The sequence below is a fragment of the Oncorhynchus mykiss genome, chromosome 1, assembly GCF_013265735.2.
Source record: "Oncorhynchus mykiss isolate Arlee chromosome 1, USDA_OmykA_1.1, whole genome shotgun sequence".
In the NCBI taxonomy this organism is placed as follows: Eukaryota; Metazoa; Chordata; class Actinopteri; order Salmoniformes; family Salmonidae; genus Oncorhynchus; species Oncorhynchus mykiss.
In genome coordinates this window covers 18,324,507-18,346,372 of record NC_048565.1, presented here as the reverse complement: position 1 = coordinate 18,346,372, position 21,866 = coordinate 18,324,507, and the positions used below count along the sequence as shown (strand labels likewise).

The following is a 21,866-nucleotide window of genomic DNA, read 5'->3' as shown; positions in this document are numbered from 1 at the left end:
CATCGTTATGTACACCTGTGTGTCGTCAGACTCACCTGGACTCCATCACTTCCCTGATTACCTGCCCTATATATGTCACTCCCTTTGGTTCCTTCCCCAGGCGTCATTGTTTCAGTTTGTCTGTGCATTGTTTGTGTTTCTTGCTTTGTATTATGTTTCGTTCATTAAACGTATTCCCTGAACTTGCTTCCCGACTCCCAGCGCACACGTTACCACGGGCGGACTCGTAGCCACCTAACCGTCTTAAAGAAGCAATCACCACTTGTTTACATCAACATATATAGCCTCAAAACATGATTAAAACAATAATTGTAATATCATGGACGGTCAGTCCTTGCATTCATAGTCTATACATTTGAGAGTGGTTACATTTCTCCATCCCCATCCCTCAGCTTTTTACCGGAACAGGGGCAGGGAGGACACTGTTATGGTTTCTACTGCTGACTGCCTCTATCTCTGACAGACAATGCAGCCCGCAGCTACTATGCTGTATAGAAATAGATAGAACTGGGATGGATAAAGCCTCGTTCTCTTTTTATCCAATATATGAGTAATTGAAAATGGCACATCACATTGCTGGCCTGAAGCATAGTGAGAGGGGAATGAGGCAAATTGTTAGTAGCTTTGTTGGTCATAGTGGATTATGTTATAAAAGGGACTGGTTCAAAACCAATGTACATCTAGTCACATCAGACAAATAAAATAGAAGATCAAAATAAGGCATAGGCCTACATGATCTCGAGATCAGGTGACCACACCTGACATATTTTCTTTCAAATAAGAAAAGGCTTTAGTAGAAGACCAAGTCTCCTCCCTCCCAAACCCCAAGCCCCCCTTTAATGCCGCCTACTTTCCTTAGACATAATGTTCTCTGAAGGCATGATTAAACAAAGCAGTCATCATGGCCCGCCGAGGCCTGGTCCATGGAGACGCTCGGCTGGGCGCCGGAGGTGGGCCGTGGCGGTGAACCCTGCTGTGACCCCTACAGTTCTGGGAATTGGTCTCTCCCACCGGTGAAACGAGGCCGACTGAAATGAATCCGAGTTGGCCGAGCACAAACGCTCTGTTATCCTGCACTGTAACGTTACCCGAGGCACCAGCCAGAGAGCCCCCAGCTCTTCCAGAATGGTAAAATGTCACCCTGCATTCCTCCATCAGTATTAATAGAGAATTTGATTTGAAATCACGTTTGTTTTTAAGGTGATTCTGCATTGCCTGTCAGCATTAAATGGTGTCATAATAGCAGTCAATGATGGTTAAGCGAAGCGGCAATGGAAGAGTGTGAGTAAATGTGACTCTTTGCCCCTGTGGTCTTTTTATGCTTTATGTGGTTATATCATAGCTCAGCCCAATGTTGTATCAGCCAAAGACTCTTCCTGCTTTCCCCTGTCCCAAAGCAGGCCGCCTAAAGCCCCCTCATAACAAACAAAGTCAGCGTTCGCCGGTCGGGGGATGACGCTCCACCACTCTACCTCATGAAGGCATTGTAAAGTGGACTGCCTTGTTTAAAGAGTCAATCCGAAGTTGAAAAAAGTAAGGGTTTTCCCCACCACTGTTTAGCGAAAAAACTGTGATGGGGCTGGAGAAATGTAACAGCTCTCAAATTCATAGAGCTATAGATACAAGGACTGAACATCCATGATATCAAAATTATAGTTTTAACCATGTTTTGAGGCTATACAGTGTGTGTTTACATTTTCTTTGTTTATAAACATTGAAAACAAGATTATTTTGGGTTCTGATGGGGTACAACAGTTGACAGTATGCTCATGAGGCATTTCTAAGTTATATTCATCAAGAATCAATGGGTACATATCATTGATTTAAGTCCACAAATGTATTTAGCAACTGCAGATTGCCCCTTTAAAGAGCAGGGGAGAAAACAGCTGACCATCTCTGCTGAGTTTAGTTTCCGCTGCTTGTTTGGACAGAGACCGGCCCTAAAATATCTCTCTGGCCAAAGCCTCTGTGGAGACCCCGCTCTAGCCCAGCATTGTTCTGGTTTCAACAGGCTTAGTTTAGGCCACTTGTTTTCCCTTTTCCATATGCAGGCCCATTGTCTGTGCAGTCTGGCCTCTCCAGGCCAGGGGCCCCGAGCTCCATTGTGACCTCAACTCTGAGATTGGAACAGAGACACGTTTGATTAAAGTGCATGCCACTGTCTGATATCAAGAAGCTGGAAAACAGTTTCTTGTTAATTGAAATCGCATGGTTTGTCTTGCTTGACTTAGGTAGCGATTACTTGTACTTTTAACACTCTATAGACACTTAGGCTTGTACTTTTAACACTCTATAGACACTTAGGCTGCGTTTACACAGGCAGCCCAATCAGATCTTTTTTTTTAATAATTGGTGTTTTGACTAATCAGATCAGCTCTTTTGCCAATTATTGTGGAAATTATCAGAATTGGGCTGCCTTTGTAAATGCAGCTGTAGTCACCCCAGTTACCAGGAGAGACTCATCTGTTCATTGTTCCACCTTCCTGTGTTTTGCTGGTTGGCATGGCAGTGAAAGGTTAGGGTATACTTAAGGTGCAATGGACACAATACTGTGCTTATCTCAGTTGACCAACAGAGCAGTATCAATCGGTGTCAATCTGAAAACCATGCCTTGGGTCTTGGCATCTCGAACTACAGATGTTACTCACAGTTTCATATATTTTATAATACAGTTAACGAGTGGAATAGTAAAATAGTAATTTGAAAGTACAAGAAAATTATCTAGATACACTCTCAATGGATCTCCCAAAAATTATCTAGACCACGTACACAGATAGCTCAAAAACCCAATCCGCAGTAGTCCAAGAAAGTGACAAAAAGAGACCGAAGAATGCGTGATCGAGAGGGACAGAGAGCAGTTGCTTTGAAAAACTACTAAAATAGTGATTTTATCAGACAGCATAGGCAGCAGCTCTATATAGATGATGACTTGGAATGAAATAATAAAGTCATCAAATTAATAAAATGTAATATACACCTGAAATATTGTATTAAAGTAATGTAAATAGGCCTCCCGGGTGGCGCCAGCTGTGCCATCAGAGTCCCTTGGTTCGCGCCTCGGCTCTGTCGTAACCGGCCGCGACCGGGAGGTCCGTGGGGCGACGCACAATTGGCCTAGCGTCGTCCGAGTTAGGGAGGGCTTGGTCGGTAGGGGTGTCCTTGTCTCATCGCGCACCAGCGACTCTTGTGGCGGGCCGGGCGCAGTGCGCTAACCAAGGTGGCCAGGTACACACTGTTTCCTCCAACACATAGGTGCGGCTGGCTTCCGGGTTGGATGCGTGCTGTGTTAAGAAGCAGTGCGGCTTGGTTGGGTTGTGTATCGGAGGACGCATGACTTTCAACCTTCGTCTCTCCCGAGCCCGTATGGGAGTTGTAGCGATGAGACAAGATAGTAGCTACTACAACAATTGGATACCATGAAATTGTGGAGAAAAAGGGGTAAAATATATATATATTTTTTAAGTTATGTAAATAAATTATTGCTAATAAGTGATAGGCAGTAATGGGCAGTCACTACCATCATGGGACTTTTATTTTTTATTCGGTGTTACAGCATTCAACACACAATCCATAGTGTATTTAATTAAATAAATTATAGTTTTTTAAATTCGGAAACCGTGATTATTTTTGCATAATTGAACCAAAACAGAACAGACTTGAAAAAGCACTGATCTCTCAGCACTAATAGCTGATATTCTTAGCCGATATGATGTATAGCCAAAATAATCTGCTACTCAACAGGTGCTATCAAGAAGTGTTCATTTCTGAGTTATGTTTTTAACTCTGCTTCAGATCTGCAGCGCATTGTACAGCTGGACCTGGATCTGAAGTACAGGAGCAACATCAGGGAGCTGTTTCTGGAGTTTGATCGATTCCCTCCCGGAGCTGTGATCGGCATCGCCCGAGAGATGCAGCCGGTATACAGGTATTCAACACACACACACGTGCGTGCACACATTAAACATGAGGACTCGTGGGGTTGGAAAGGATCACAGTGTGTTATTTAACCATTTGTTTCACTGCCACAAAAAACTAAGACCATTTACCATCACTAAAATCTATTTCTTAAACCGTGACAAACAACATCACAGTACTATTTGAGACATGAGAGCAGACCTGAACCGCTGAAGCACATTGCTTTGAGTGGCAGAGAGGCAGAACTTGTCGATATGTTCTTGTGGTCAGTCAATGCTAGTCTGTTGAAAGTGGGGCACTCTAAAAGCTGAAATTGACAGGGCCTCTTTTGAGTTCTGAGTGCTCCCTTGCTGTGCGTTCCCACCAAAGTGACAGTGACAGGAGCTGGCAGAGAGGAAGTTCGCTCAGAGCCCTGCTGTCGAGCATTGTCCATATGGAAAGGGGAAGTGATGAGAGGGACGTTGGGAGAGACAGATGTTTGGAGAGTCTTGCTGAGGAGGAGGTTGGAGATGGGGGAGTCGGGGAGGGGGACGGACGTGAGCGGCAAAAGGAAACGTGTGTGTGCACGATACACGTGTGTTTATGATATGACATTCTGAAGGTCAGTGTTTTTTAGGCTGCAACAACAGGAAGCACTGTGCTCCTGTGCTCATCAGTGCTGCCTCTGTTCACTGGAGGACAGTTCCCATTCCAGCAGGCTGTCGCTGTGTTCTCCTCTCCCCCCTCCCCTATCCTCTACGTCTCTCCTCCACTTTCCTCTGCTCTTATCCAAGCTCATCACATCAGCCTGCCTGCAGGCTCAAAACTCATGCTCCATGAAACCCTGTAGACCTTGTAGAGGAGAGATGGCTTATATGAAGTCAGAGGTAATTAGTATAAAACACATCTTGTGATTTAAGATGCCAAATCACATCTTTGGCAAAACCACAAGAGCCTATGGTTCTCGGAAGAATCCAGTGTGTGTGTGTGGGTGTGTGGGTGGGTGGGTGCGGTGCGTGCGTGCGTGCGGTGCGTGCGTGCGCGTTGAAACGCCTGATGTTTATTGACAGTGAGAATCGCAGAATGGTGAACTAAACTAAACGACGGGAGAGTTTTTGACTGTGTGATATTAGATTTGTTTCTTGTGTAAATATTTTCTGTCTGGATTTTAATTATTTGTACGGACGGACGGACAGACGGACGGACGGACAGACGGACGTACAAATCATTAAAATCCAGACAGAAAATATTTGGAAAATAAAATAAATACTGTCCGTCCGTCCAGTGTCCAGGTCCAGTGTCCAGTGTCCACATCCACTGCTAAATTACTTTTCCGTATCATATTTATCTTCTCACCTTAATCCCACAGTAAGTAGCTCTGCCATAAAATTGTGTGTTTGCAGGGGAAACTATTTGAACAGTTGCACTAAGATAAACAGGCTCCTCTGTAATACTTAGGAGGCAAACAGAGAGACAATGTTTTTGATCAAACAGAAAATGTATTTATAATTTATAGTTACACAAATGTTGTCATCATCAACACGCTCTGGGGTAGTTTCACAACGCTTTTCTAAATAGGTTTCAACTACTCTGATGTAGCCAGAATACATCTGTCTCATAACAACTGATTCAGACTCGCCTCATATTGCTTAGTCTCCTTTGACTTGAGTAAATCTGTTAACTGTTCGTTCACACTGTGTAAACCAGCCGGCAACAACTTAAACATGCCATAGACACCATCTCCCCTAGGTGGTACTAGAGACGGCTAATAGTCTGAGCTCATGGTTTTGTTTTCTACCCCTCTCCTTCCCTCGCTCTCCTTTCTTCCATCTCTTCTATCCCTCCATCTCTTCTATCCCTCCCTCCCTCCTTCCCCTCTTTCCAGACGCTGTAGCTGGAGAGGGAATACACAGTACTTAGCCAATTGTTTTACCCCCTACCAAAACAGATGTATCACGCTTCAGAAATGTGCATACCGGCACATCCCGTAAAAAGCCGTAAACATCCTTTAGTCAGTGTATGTTGAGTCAGTGAGTGTTCTCTATAGAATGCCCCATTTACTGTTATTATGTGAGTGAAGTAAGGTGTTAGAAAATCATTGGGGGCAGGAAGCCTAGCGATTTAAGAGTTTTGGGCCAGTAACTGACAGGTTCTGTTAATGTGCCCTTGAGCAAGGCACTTAACCCTAATTGCTCCTGTCAGTCGCTCTGGATAAGAGCGTCTGCTAAATTACAAAAATATATTTTTAAAGAAAGTAGTGTAGAAATGTTAGCTTGAAATGTCTGAGACAAACTGATATAAGCATTGATGGATGCTGCCTAAGGAGAAGCAGGCTCCCAGAACACAGTGCTGTGAATTTCATCCAATAAGATTATTTAATGTGTGATTCCACTCTGAACATCCTCCCTTCTCCCCCTGTATCTTGGGCTGGAGGGAGGGAGGCAGTGTGTGTCAATGGCCCTGGAACCCACACACAAAAGTATAATACAGAGTAGGGAGAGGCTCACCAGTACCTAATGCAGTGTATAGTGTACACTGAGGGTGTTTCTCTATGCATATTGCCGTGCTCCACACTCTCATGCTCCAAGTGCATTCTCCGAGGACGTTCTCTTCAGTACGTTCTTGTGAGGACGAGAGTGTGAAGAACGCATAAAACATTACATTTGAGAAGCACTCCCACTCCCTCTACTGTATGACGTCCACCGCATCTCCCCATTCACTGAACCTTCTTCCAGCCAGGACAATGGCAACAATGGAGACGAAACAAGATATACACAAAGCAAACATTTTTACTTCATAACTATCAGCTAGCTATATGTGAATCGTATTAATGTCGCTAACCAGATAGTATAACAGGCAAAAATGACCTAAAACCAATGTTATCCAAGGTAGATGTCAGTTCTTTGTGGGTAGTTAGCCACAAATAATTGTTAGCTAGCTAGCTATCTCACTAGGGAACAGTAGTAGCTAGCCAGTTAGCTCTATTGATTTACTATGGGCTTGCGACCTACAGGCAGGTAACCATGCCAAAATGAACACAGTATGTATATATTATCATATCAAGCTAAAATATTGTAGTCTGGCAACATGTGATATGTGAATAGGCAACATTTCATTCTGAAGTCTGAGTGTATTTTCTCTCGCTTCAGCTCAAATAATGGCCACCATTGATTTCATGAAAATGTGCGTAATTGTTTTACGTGGTTGAGCCACATTTCTTTGCATACTTTCTGTTGACGCTTGCATCGATGCTTGCTTCAAAGTATGTACAAACAAAGTATGCATTCGCACAGTGGCCTACATACTCCGTTTCGCATACTTTGTTTTGGACTCATATTCCGAGCCTCCCGTACTCCAATTTGCATGCTCGGAGCACGGTAGTGTGCATTTTGAGGAACACCTTCCTAATATTGAGTTGCACCCCCCTTGCCCTCAGAACAGCCTCAATTCGTTGGGCATTTGAAGTAAACAGAGCCACGTGTATGCGTGGGCTGTGCTCCATAAGAGATGATGCAATATGGTTGTATAAAGAGATTTATCATAGGTGTTCCTGCTATTTACATAAAATGATTTAATATTTTACTTCACTGCAAATCTGATCAGTGGTCCGGTAGATAAAGGTGGTATGTTGTTGGACCTGCTCCAGAGCTGTGTGGGAGTGAGCCTGGGCTCTGGGCTCCTTCATTCCAAGCCTTTGTTCCTGGCCTGATTGTAACATCCCATTCACAGCCACCAACACAAATACCACTGGTCCGTTTAGACTGCAGCATTGTTTTCCACCCGGGTCCTGCATCAAAACAGGACATTGTGTGTGTGTGTGTGTGTGTGTGTGTGTGTGTGTGTGTGTGTGTGTGTGTGTGTGTGTGTGTGTGTGTGTGTGCGTGTGTGAGAGACTGGGCCATGCTCACAGTTAAGGGATGTGGAGCATCTGCTTACTGCTATAAACAAACAAGTCTGGAAGTCTTGTACACTCCCTCCCTCTAAAATCTACATCAATGACTGTGTGTGAGTGAGTGTGCATGAAACGAAGATGGAGTGAACTTGAGTGTCTTCAGCTCTAGCATTGTATACTTAGGCAATGTTTTGCTAACTAACCCCTCTCACTTTTGGCTAGAGATCACATCTCCCTCTCCTTCATTGAGTACAAATGCTATGGAAATGGATGCACAGGACCGGTGCATGGGCAGTGTGTGCTGTGCTTCTTCCAGGATTTTTCTTAGAACTTTCTATGCGGTTAATGAGAAGTATAAGTACACAGCATCACTCTGCTCTTATTCCTACCCAGGCCCAAGTGTCAGAGGGGGTAGTCTCAGTCTAGAGAGGAAAAGGACTTCATTGACAGTCTTTTGTTATCCCACTCTTCTCCACATCAGAAGCAAATTCATCTCTGCAAGACTTTGAAAAAAAGTTTAACAAGACACCTTTTGTGAAAGAAATAAAAAGCCTGGGAAAGAATCCAATTTAGTTGGACTTGCATATCATCAATCTTGCGTGTGCTTTCAGGAAAAGTTTTTTCTCAATATTCACTCTCCAGAAGGTTGTGTAGTCAAGATGAATGTCCTATTTTCACTGCTCAATATTCACTCTCCAGAAGGTTGTGTAGACAAGATGAATGTCCTATTTTCGCTGCTCAATATTTTACTCTTAGCAGAAACTCATGACCCGCACATTTACATAAATGTAAATTGGCTGGCTAATAGTACTATTTTACACCACAGAGCACTTTTCCCTCCTGAGCAACTGAAGTCCTTAGCAAACGCAAAGCATTTTGCAAATCTCTAGTGATGTCAACACAACTGGTATAGGCAGCGTACGGCAGTTCATACTGTATCTGGCCACTCAGTGTACTCAAGCAGTCGCTTGTTGAAGGATGGGGAGATAGGTATAATTTTATTTAACCTTTATTTAACCAGGAAAATCCCATTGAAACAGTATTTTTTGCAAGGGAGACCTGGCCAAGAAGGCAGCATACATACAGCATACATATAAAACATACAATACAATCAGCACAACAACACCACAATCCAGCCTACAGGAAACATTTGTAGTGTATTTTTTTGTCACTTGTCTGTTGTCTCATGTATGTGTCCCCTTGTCTGTACCCCTCTGAAGTGAAGACACCAGCCTTGTCTATCCTGTGCTTGGCTCACTGGTCCTCTCTTCTGGTGACACCAAAGTCAACATAGAGTTTATCGTTCTAACACTGGCTCTATGCAGTGATTTTTCAATAGGGATGCTGTCTGCACTGGCCAGAGCAGAGGGTTTGTATTTCAGATGACGCGATTACAGTCGCAACCTTAGCTTTCTGCCCAGGTCGCGGAGGGCTCCAGTTTCTCCAACAGATTCTCATCTCTGCCCCCACCGTAGCCACTTGCTGGGCCTCGAACCAGGAACTGCTCCATGCCTGGATGTTACACACACAGACAAGTGTTCACGTCACTTACCAGTCCCACCGGCCTCTGGAGTTTAACGTAATCCCCCAGAGGACCCACGTCAAGACCCTGTACGTGCTCGCACCATTGATGAAGGGATAACTTACCCTGCCAGTCTGTTTGTCCAATGTAGGGGGGCATCATAGCTCAACAGGCTGAAGTAGAATCAGTCCGTGAAACAAGTCAGTTAAAATTGTGGGAAATAAAGGTTTGTGCTATCCGGAATCCTTGGGACGTCCCTACCCTAACCTAAATGCGGAAAGACACATTTCAGTTGAAGGAATTGTTGTACAACTGACTAGGTATCCCCCTTCCTCTTTCATTTCCTTTCCCTTAACTTTAACCCCTACCTTTACACTTACCTAACTCTTACCTTAACCGTTTTAAATGTCAACTTAACTGCAGCTCTTAAATACTCAGTAACTGTAGTAGGCAGCAAACATTAATGATGTGATTGTGGAATGTTTTTTCAGTATTACAGATAGGTCTACAGTGGGAATATTAATGTTAGTGTCATTCATAGTTTAAGTTTCAAGTTGTTGTACACTTCACATGATAATGCAAACATATAAATATAGTCTGTAGTCTGTAAAGTCTGTACGTGCAAAGGCTTTTGTGAATGAAAAGCAGTGTGTGTGGGTTTGTGTGTGTGTTTGTTAACTACTCTCCTCCTCGAGTGCTCTCCGTGCTGAGTGGAGAGGACTGAGAAAGCGCTCTGCTCCTCATCTTTTTTATTGCTAATGGAGGCAGCATTATGCAGGAGCGCACAGCCATCCTCGGCCACATTCACAACACGTCCTTTCAATTAAATGTTTATTATAGGTGAAGATGCTCTTCCTTTTTCTTCCACAGCTGCATCCTTAATGTTTTAAAACCCAGCTGCCCCTCTTGCATAACACCTACATGTACAGCCAGACATAGACAGAGAAATGTCTGACCACTGTGTACCAAAGAGTGACAATAACTAACTATAAGACTGTACACCCACCTGTATTACTTTCTGGTTGCAGCAAGATCTGGTTTACTCTAGGCCACTTGGTCTGACAGTGGACATCTTCAGTAAAACGTCCTAGTAAAAGCCTGTTAGAAAGTAATACTGATTGAGCCCAATTGTGGGCCATTTATCTCATGTCTCATTTCCTTAAAAAATTATTGACACATAGAATATGACTCTACACAGCACCCACTTATCTTCCTTAGTCATCATATGAGTGAAATAATCATTAGTATCTGATTAGAGTCTTAAAAATCTGTTTTCCTCACTGCACAGTGAACGGGCTGTCTCAGTCTGAGAAATAAGACATACCTGCCTGTAATTATACTTGTGTGTCAGAGATGACACACAGGCCTATGTGATTTAAGGGCATATGCTCATAATATGTAGGCTGTTTGGTTGAGGGGTTCTTTCTGTACCAAGGTGTAATTTCCTTATGAGTGGGTTAGTACATAATTGAATGTGAACGTGTCACATGAGGTATAGGCTGAAGTTTTCACCTACCAAGTAGTTGACTCTCTTATTACATTAGTGTAGTGTAGTGTTTTTTTCTTTCTGAAGGGGGTCTTGTTTTTTTTACTTCACGTCGTCAAAGGATAATTGGTTTTGGAATATAGTTTGAATGTTTTGGTAGAGGTGCGGGAGTTTTCACCTACCAAGTATGAACTCTTTAAATCCCCATTTCTTTATCTTTATTGAAACACTTTTTGCTATACCTGCACAATCTCCAAAACACCTCTGCAATGCAGGGAACAGCGGGAAAATTATTCCCCATCTCCGATTCAGTGTTTAATCTGCTGTGTAAAATCAGGTTGTTCCCGGCTCTGAACAATGTGGAAGGCAGATTTGGTTGAGGAGGGGTACAGCTCGTTCCTGATGTTCTCTTCAGGAGGCTTCACACCACAGCCTGGCAGCTTACTGTGAGCTCACAAAGAAACCGCAGATGAGAGCGCCGTGACTTGGCACTTCTGGTAGGCGGGTTGAGGAGCACTTTGAGGCCAGATTGAGAGGATCTGGTAGAATGAAATAGGCTAGGTCTGGTGCTGAAACAGAGTTCATAGAAGGATCACAGATGTCACTGAGCAGACTGTTCTTAATCATGACCTACTCATGTACCAAGTAGAGTACTTGAGGGACAAGTTGGCCAGTCTCAAAGGCAAAGAAAGACAGACAATTAATCAATAAAGACCCAGACCCTTTTACCCTTATTTTACCAGGTGACTGAGAACACATTCTCATTTACATCAATGACTTGGGGAATAGTTACAGGGGAATGGAGGGGGGATGAATGAGCCAAATGAAAGCTGGGATGATTAGGTGGACATGATGGTAAGAGGGCCAGATTGAGAATTTAGCCAGGATACCGTTGTTAACACCCCTACTCTTACGATAAGTGCAATTGGGAGCTTTAATGGACACAGAGAGTCAGGACACCCGTTTAACATTCCATCCGAAAGACTGCACCCTACACAGGACAATGTCCACAACCACTGCCCTGGGGCATTGGGATATACAGTACCAGTCAAAAGTTTGGACACACCTACTCGTTCAAGTTCAAAAAAATAAGGTGTACTATTTTCTTCATTGTAGAGTAATAGTGAAGACATCAAAACTATGAAATAACACATATGGAATCATGTAGTAACCTGTCACGGCCGTCGTCGGAATGAGACCAAGGTGCAGCATGGTGAGCGTACATTTTCTTTATTTGTTAAAATGTCACCAACAAAACAAGAAATAACAAAAACGACCGTAAAGCTTACAAAGGTTATAGTGCTCCTAACAAAGACAACTACCCACACTGAAAGGAGGGAAAAAGGGCTACCTAAGTATGATTCCCAACGATAGACTGCTGTCCCTGATTGAGAACCATACACGGCCAAAACATAGAAATAAAGAAACATAGAAAACAAAACATAGAATGCCCACCCCACATCACACCCTGACCTAACCAAATAGAGAAATAAAACGTCTCTCTAAGGTCAGGGCATGACAGTAACCAACTATTTTATTTGATGACAGCTTTGCACACTCTTGGCATTCTCTCAACCAGCTTCATGAGGTAGTCACCTGAAATGCATTTTAATTAACAGGTGTGCCTTATTAAAAGTTAATTTGTATTATTTCTTTCCTTCTTAATGTGTTTGAGGCAATCCGTTGTGGTGTGACAAGGTAGGGGTGGTATAAAGAAGATAGCCCTATTTGGTAAAATACCAAGTCCATATTATGGCAAGAACAGCTCAAATAAGCAAAGAGAAACGAAGCCTTCCCCATTTCTCCTTCTCCCAAATCCAGTCAGCTGATGTTCTGAAAGAGCTGCAAAACCTGGACCCCTACAAATCAACCGGGCAAGACAATCTGGACCCTTTCTTTCTAAAATGATCTGCCGAAATTGTTGCCACCCCTATTACTAGCCTGTTCAACCTCTCTTTCTGTTCAACCTCTCTTTCTGAGATTCCCAAAGATTGGAAAGCAGCTGCGGTCATCCCCCTCTTCAAAGGGGTGGACACTCTTGACCCAAACTGTTACAGACCTATATCTATCCTACCCTGCCTTTCTAAGGTCTTCGAAAGCCAAGTCAACAAACAGATTACCGACCATTTCGAATCCCACAATACCTTCTCCGCTATGCAGTCTGGTTTCAGAGCTGGTCATGGGTGCACCTTAGCCACGCTCAAGGTCCTAAACGATATCATAACCGCCATCGATAAGAAACAATACTGTGCAGCCGTATTCATTGACCTGGCCAAGTCTTTCGACTCTGTCAATCACCACATCCTCATCGGCAGACTCGACAGCCTTGGTTTCTCAAATGATTGCCTCGCGTGGTTAAACCAACTACTTCTCTGATAGAGTTCAGTGTGTCAAATCGGAGGGTCTGTTGTCCGGGCCTCTGGCAGACTCTATGGGGGTGCCACAGGGTTCAATTATTGGACCGACTCTCTTCTCTGTATACATCAATGATGTTGCTCTTGCTGATGGTGAGTCTCTGATCCACCTCTATGCAGATGACACCATTCTGTATACTTCTGGCCCTTCTTTGGACACTGTGTTAACAACCCTCCAGGCGAGCTTCAATGCCATACAACTCTCCTTCCGTGGCCTCCAATTGCTCTTAAATACAAGTAAAACTAAATGCATGCTCTTCAACCGATCGCAGCCTGCACCTGCCGGCGTGTCCAACATCACTACATCACTACTACAATATTCTCTGACTTAGAATATGTGGACAACTACAAATACCTAGGTGTCTGGTTAGACTGTAAACTCTCCTTCCAGGCTCACATCAAACATCTCCAATCCAAAGTTAAATCTAGAATTGGCTTCCTATTTCGCAACAAAGCATCCTTCAATCATGCTGCCAAACATACCCTTGTAATACTGACCATCCTACCAATCCTCGACTTCGGCGATGTCATTTACAAAATAGCTTCCATAACCCTACTCAATAAATTGGGTGTAGTCTATCACAGTGCCATCCGTTTTGTCACCAAAGCCCCGTATACTACCCACCACTGCGACCTGTACGCTCTCTCGTTGGCTAGCCCTCGCTTCATACTCGTCGCCAAACCCACTGGCTCCGGGTCATCTACAAGACCCTGCTAGGTAAAGTCCCCCCTTATCTCAGCTCGCTGGTCACCATAGCAGCACCCACCTGTAGCACGCGCTCCAGAAGGTATATCTCTCTGGTCACCCCCAAAACCAATTCTTCCTTTGGCCGCCTCTCCTTCCAGTTCTCAGCTGCCAATGACTGGAACGAACTACAAAAATCTCTGGAACTGGAAACACTTATCTCCCTCACTAGCTTTAAGCACCAGCTGTTAGAGCAGTTCACAGATTACTGCACCTGTACATAGCTCATCTATAATTTAGCCCAAACAACTACCTCTTTCCCTACTGTATTTATTTATTTATTTATTTATTTTGCTCCTTTGCACCCCATTATTTCTATCTCTACTTTGCACATTCTTCCACTGCAAATCAACCATTCCAGTGTTTTAATTACTATATTGTATTTACTTCGCCACCATGGCCTATTTTTTGCATTTACCTCCCTTATCTCACCTCACTTGCTCACATTGTATATAGACTTATTTTTCTACTGTATTATTGACTGTATGTTTGTTTTACTCTGTGTGTAACTCTGTGTTGTTGTATGTGTCGAACTGCTTTGCTTTATCTTGGCCAGGTCGCAGTTGTAAATAAGAACTTGTTCTCAACTTGCCTACCTGGTTAAATAAAGGTGAAATAAAAATAAATTTTAAAAAATTGGCACAAAATAAAGAAATTCCATAAATTTACTTTTTACAAGGCACACTTGAAATGCTTTCCAGGTGACTACCTCATGAAGCTGGTTGAGAGAATGCCAAGAGTTTACCAAGCTGTCGTCAAGGCAAAGTGTGGCTATTTGAAGACTCAAATATAAAATATATTTTGATTTGTTTAACACTTCTTTGGTTACTGCATGATTCCATATGTGTTATTTGATAGTTTTGATGGCTTTGTTGTTATTCTACAATGTAGAAAATAGTAAAAACAAAGAAAAACTCTTGAATGAGTAGGTGTGTCCAAACATTTTCTGGTGCTGTGTATTTTTAGACCAGAGGATAGATTGCCTCCTACTGGCCCTCCTGGCACCAATTTTTGATACACACAAGAAACTGTTGAGCGTGAAAAACTCAGCAGCAATACAGTTCTTAACAGAAACCGGTGTGCCTGGCACTTACTACCATTGCCCATTCAACCTCTGAATGACACACATACACAATCAATGCCTCAATTGTTTCAAGGCTTAAAAATCCTTCTTTTAACCTGTCTCCTCCCCTTCATCTACACTGATTTTAAGTGGATTTAACAAGTGATACAAATAAGGGATCAAACTTTTCTCCTGGATTGTTCCTAATGTTTGTGCACTGGAGTTAATTACCAATATGATTTTTAATGTTCCTGAGTGGCCTAGTTACAGTTTTGACTTAAATCGGCTGGAAAATCTATGGCAAGCATTGAAAATGGCTATCTAGCATTGGTCAACAACCAATTTGACAGAGCTTGAAGAATTTTTAACAAGAATAATGTGCAACTATTGTACAATCCAGGTGTGCAAAGCTCTTAGAGACCTACCCAGAAAGTAGTGACGGTCGGTGCCGTTCATGATGAGGGAGGATGATAAAGATAAATAATGGCCATATTTCTATTACAGCATATTGGATGACTGTCATTCATATTCCATTTACCCAGCTCAATGTAACATTGATAGGTTCAGGCTACTACATAATACTCTAATTTTCCCTATACCCATCATGAGGTTGGTACAACCTAATGTTTACAAATAGGTCCACAGGTCGAGAGAAATTTGAGTAATCAAGGTGACTGACAATACCACCTTGCACGATCTTGCCTGCATAATTTTGCCTGCCTCTAGCTGATATAGGGTGTAATCATTAGTCCAACAGTTGCAAACAAGAGTTTCTATTGGAAAAGTTCTGGTATGTTTATCCCAGTTTCCTTCCGTTGACTTCTGTTTAACCTGTTGAGTGTAGGGGACAGTATTTTGATGTTTGGATGAAAAACGTACCCAAATGAAACTGCCTATTTCTCAGGCCCAGAATCTAGAACATGCATATAATCAGATTAGGATAGAACACACTCTAAAGTTTCCAAAACGGTCAAAATATTGTCTGTGAGTATAACAGAACTGATATTGCAGGTGAAAACCTGAGGAAAATCCAACAAGGAAGTGCCTAAGAGAAACTAATCTCCCTGTTCCTTTGCATGCCTTCCCTCCATTTAAAGGGATATCAACCAGATTCCTTTCTCTATGACTTCCACATGCTGTGAACAGTATTTAGACATAGTTTCACGCTTCTGAAAAATTAGCGAGAACGATTACATCGCGTCAGTGGATGGCAGTTGTGCATGCGCTACAGCTTGGAGCAGACATTTTCACTCTCTCCTATTGAAAAAGCTACAGTCAGGTTGAAATATTATCGATTATTTACTGTAAAAACAACCTGAGGATTGATTATAAAAAAACTTTGACATGTTTCTACGAACTTTACGGATACTATTTGGAATTTTCGTCTGCCCGTCATGACCTGATTTCTGAACAAAACGCGCCAACCAAATGGAGGTTTTTGGATATAAAAATAATCTTTATCGAACAAAAGGAACATTTATTGTGTAACTGGGAGTCTCGTGAGTGCAAACATCCGAAGATCATCAAAGGTAAGCGATTCATTTTATTGCTTTTCTGACTTTCGTGACCAATCTACTTTGCTGCTAGCTGTTTGTAATGTTTTGTCTGCTGAGAGAGATGTCCTAACATAAACGCTTGGATAGCTTTTGCTGTAAAGCTTTTTTGAAATCTGACACGCCAGGTGGATTAACCTGTTAAATCTACCCCCACCTTTTTTGAAAATTCTGTTAAAAATCGCGCAACTTTTCAGCGTCCTGCTACTCATGCCAGGAATATAGTATATGCATATGATTAGTATGTGTGGATAGAAAACACTCTGAAGTTTATAAAACTGGTTAAATCACGGCTGTGACTATAACAGAGCGTGTGTTTCATTGAAAAACGCAAGAAAAACTGCTCTCTGAAAGCAAAAAATAATTTCCATAAGTCACTTCCACCAGTTGTTAAAGGAGAACAGAATTTAATGGAAATTTGCCTGCACTTCATACAAATTCCGCACGATGGCGCCATTGTACTAATTTTCAATCGAATTAATTGTTGGAAAATCCATCTGTCTGACCCCAAGTTTTCCAGTCTTCACCCGGATGCAGTTCAAGGAGAGATCAGATTGCATTGTTTTTGAAGTGAGGACCTATTGAAGAGACATCGCCCTGTAATCGTTTTGATAGATTATAAACGTTTACTAATACCTAAAGTTGGATTACAAAAGGATTTCGAAGTGTTTTGTGAAAGTTTATCGTCGACTTTTTTAATTTTAAAAAATTACGCAGCGTTTAAAAACGATGAATTTTTCTGAATGACACTACTTCAATACAAAGCTATTTTGGGTATATATGGACCGATTTAAACGAAAAAAAGACCCAATAGTGATGTTTATGGGGCATATAGGAGTGCCAAGAAAGAAGCTCGTCTAAGGTAATGAATGTTTTATATTTTATTTCTGCGTTTTGGGTAGCGCCGTCTATCGCAAAATCTGTTGTTTACGTGTCGAGCTGGCATTTTGGGGGGTGCATGCTATCAGATAATAGCTTCTGATGCTTTCGCCGAAAAGCATTTTAAAAATCTGACTTGCTGGCTAGGTTCACAACGAGTGTAGCTTTAATTTAATACCCTGCTTGTGAATTTTGATCAAGGTTTGAGTTTTAACGAGTACATTTAGCATTTAGCGTAGCGCATTTGCATTTCCAGGTGCCTACTTGGGACATGTGCGTCTCAAGTAGATTCAAGAAGTTAACAACAAGCTAAGCCTGTTTTGCTATATTGCACTGGTGATTTCATGAAAATGTAATATTTTTAGTAATTTAATTTGAATTTGGCGCTCTGCAATTCAGCGGATGTTGACGAAAATGATCCCGCTAACGGGATGGGTGCGCAAAGAAGTTAAGAAAAGCTTTTCAACAATAGTAGCTGCTACCAATTGGATACCACAAAATTGGAGAGATTTTTTTTTAAATTAAATAAAAAAAGAAGCAGCGGAATGAATACACCCCTGATCACACACAAACACCGTTCACTTTCATAGCAGCCAGATCGTTATATAATTTACGCGCTCTTCCCCGCTCAACTTTTCCCTTCGCTTGTGCACAACACATCAGCTGTCTGTGACCAGGCGAAAAAACCTTTCCCAGCCGAACCTTCATATTATAAATGCTAATCGCTATACACAGCCGTTGTCACCATATTAGCTAACGTCAACAACATATCTTATAGAACTAACACGTTAGTAAACTCGCTACAATCATGCAGTACAGTGTGCAGTTAGGAAGCAGTTTAGCAGCTACAATAAATTAATAAAACCAAATGCTTACAATGACTTGGAAGAGTTCCGGTGTTGGATAGCCAGCTAGGTAACATAGCATCCCTCTCGGTTTGAGCCGAGTGTTGGAGTAGGCTAAACTAGCTAGTTGCATTCACTAGCTAAGTAAGTTTAAGTGGAGAAAATATTAAATGTAGCTAGCTCGCTCTCTCTTTTGCTTCTCCTACATTTTTGAAGAATTATATTTGTTCAAGACTATTCAACTATTGTATTTCTCTGAGTCAACTACTCACCACATTTTATACACTGCCATGCTAGCTAGCTGTTGCTTGTGATTTTAGTACTAGATTAATTATCTGATACTTTGATTAGATGGACAACATGTCAGTTCATGCTGCAAGAGCTCTGATCGGTTGGAGGACGTCTTCCGGAAGTTGTCGTAATTACTGTGTATGTCTATGGAAGGGGATGAGAACCACGAGTCTCCTAGGTTTTGTATTAAAGTCAATGTACCCAGAGAAGGACGGACACTAGCTGTTTTCAGGCTACACCATAGTGCTATCCTACAGAGTGCTGTTGAAGCTACTGTAGACCTTCATTGCGAAACAGTGTGTTTTAATCAATTATTTGGTGACCTGAATATATTTAGTATAGTTTTATCTAAAAATGATAACTTTATTTATGTTTCACTATTTTCATTTTTCTGAAAATCACTGAGGTTGGTCATTCCCTTCCTCATCTGAGTCTTTCTGGCAGTGGAGGCTCCTAACAGCTGTAATCGTTGCCACAGGAGACTGTAACATGTATAGACCCAGGGATGTGAATACTTATATACAGTGGCAAGAACAAGTATGTGAACCCTTAGGAAATACCTGGATTTCTGCATAAATTGGTCATAAAATTTGATCTGATCTTCATCTAGGTCACAACAACAGACAAACACAGTCTGCTTAAACTAATAACACACAAACAATTATAGGTTTTCCTGTCTTTATTGAACACACCGTGTAAACATTCACAGTGTAGGGTGGGAAAAGTATGTGAACCTTTGGATTTAATAACTGGTTGACCCTCCTTTGGCAGCAATCAAATCAAACTTTATTTGTTACAAGCGCCAAATACAACAAGTGAAGACTTTACCGTGAAATGCTTACTTACAAGCCCTTAACCTACAGTGCAGTTCAAGATGAAAATATTTACCAAGTAGACTAAAATAAAAAGTAACACAATAAGAATAACAATAACAAGGCTATATACAGGGGGCACCGGTACCTAGTCAGTGTGCGGGGGTACAAGCTAGTTGAGGTAATCTGTACATGTAGATGGGGGTGAAGAACTATGCATAGGTAACAAACAAACAGCGAGTAGCAGCAGTGTACAAAAGGGAGGGGTGGCGGGTGGTTATGAATTGTTCAGCAGTCTTATGGCTTGGGGGTAGAGGAGCCTTTTGGTCCTAGACTTGGCGCTCCGGTACCACTTGCCGTGCGGTAGCAGAGAACTTAACTTTTACATCAGCGGAAATTTCAGAGTGACAACTAATAGTACTCGATACAACTCAAACTTTCATTAAAACACACATGCAGGGTACTCAATTAAAGCTACACTCGTTGTGAATCTAGCCAACATGTCAGATTTTTAAAATGCTTTTCGGCGAAAGCATGAGAAGCTATTATCTGATAGCATGAAACCCACGAAATACCCAAAGGGGACGTAAACAAAATAATTAGCGTAGCCGGCGCTACACAAAACGCAGAAATAAAATATAAAACATTCATTACCTTTGACGAGCTTCTTTGTTGGCACTCCTATTTGGTCTTTTTTCCGATTAAATCTGTCCATGTATACCCAAAATGTCCATTTATGAAGCCCGTCTGATCCATGAAAAAGCACCGTTCCAAAACGCAACGTCATTTTTTTAAATTAAAAAAGTTGCCTATAAACTTTGACAAAACACTTCAAACTACTTTTGTAATCCAACTTTAGGTATTAGTAAACGTTAATAATCAATCAAATTGATCACGGGGCGATCTGTATTCAATAGCAGCACGTTTTGAAATCATGGTCCACATTCTCTCTTTTATAACTTCCTCCGGTGTACTCGACGACAGGAAGTGCCTATTCCTCATTTTACCAAGGATAAATTTAAAATCAATTGACATTACTGGCGACATCGTGTGGAAGCTGTAGGCATTGTAAACTGGGCCCTATTTTCCCTTGCCATAGACAATACAGAGACTGGCGGAGGGATATATATATTTTTGTTTTTGTGAACAGTTTTCCTTGGGATTTTGCCTGCTAAACACGTTCTGTTATAGTCACAGACATGATTTATAAAATTATAAATTTATAAAATTCAGAGTGTTTTCTATCCACACATACTAATCATATGCATATACTATATTCCTGGCATGAGTAGCAGGACGTTGAAATTTTGCGCGATTTTTAACAAAAAGCTGCAAAAATTCGCAGCCTCTTTAACAGGTTTTAACTAGTCTATAACTTGGGTGACTGGAGTCTGACAATTTTATGGGCTTTCCTCTGACACCGCCTATTATATAGGTCCTGGCTGGCAGGAAGACCCATGACATATCTTTTCAGTTTCTTGAGGGGGAAAAGGTGTTATGGTGCCCTCTTCACAACTGTCTTGGTATGTTTGGACCGTGATAGTTTGTTGGTGATGTGGACACCAAGGAACTTGAAACTCTTGACCCACTCCACTACAGCCCCGTTGATGTTAATGTTCGGCCCGCCTTTTCACGATCAGCTCCTTTGTCTTGCTCACATTGAGGGAGAGGTTGTTGTCCTGGCACCACACTGCCAGTTTTCTGACCTTCTCCCTGTAGACCGTCTCATCGTTGTCGGTGATCAGGCCTACCACTGTTGTGTCATCAGCAAACTTAATGGAGTTGGAGTCGTGTTTGGCTACGCAGTCGTGGGTGAACAGGGAATACAGGAGGGTACTAAGTACACACCCCTGAGGGCCCCCAGTGTTAAGGATCAGCGTGGCAGACGTATTGTTGCCTACTCTTACCACCTGGGGGCGGCCTGTCAGGAAGTCCAGGATCCAGTTGCAGAGGGAGGTGTTTAGTCCCAGGATCCTTAGCTTGGTGATGTGGTTTGAGGGTACTATGGTGTTGAACGCTGAGCTGTAGTCAATGAACAGCATTCTCACATAGGTGTTCCTTTTGTCCAGGTGGGAAAGGGCAGTGTGGAATGCAATAGAGATTGCATCATCTTTGGATCTGTTTGGGCGGTATGAAAATTGGAGTTGGTCTAGGGTTTCTGGGATAATGGTGTTGATGTGAGCCATTACCACCCTTTCAAAGCACTTCATGGCTACGAATGTGAGTGCTACGGGTCTGTAGTCATTTAGGCAGGTTGCCTTTGTGTTCTTGGGCACAGAGACTATGGTGGTCTGCTTGAAGCATGTTGGTATTACAGACTCAATCATGGACATGTTTAAAATGTCAGTGAAGACACCTGCCAGTTGGTCAGCACATGCCCGGAGCACATGTCCTGGTAATCCGTCTGGCCCCGCAGCCTTGTGTACTCACGTCGGCTACAGAGAGCGTGATCACACTGTCGTCCAGAACA

General features: G+C 42.3%; 1 protein-coding gene across 1 annotated transcript in view; it reads left to right on the top strand.

The window, feature by feature from the left end:
• Positions 1-21,866, top strand: part of xxylt1 (xyloside xylosyltransferase 1) — a 72,390-nt gene that overhangs the window by 36,705 nt on the left and 13,819 nt on the right. The window contains exon 4 of the mRNA XM_021574921.2: positions 3,793-3,925. Coding sequence (XP_021430596.1) covers positions 3,793-3,925 — 133 coding nt within the window. The remainder of the gene's footprint in view (positions 1-3,792; positions 3,926-21,866) is intronic.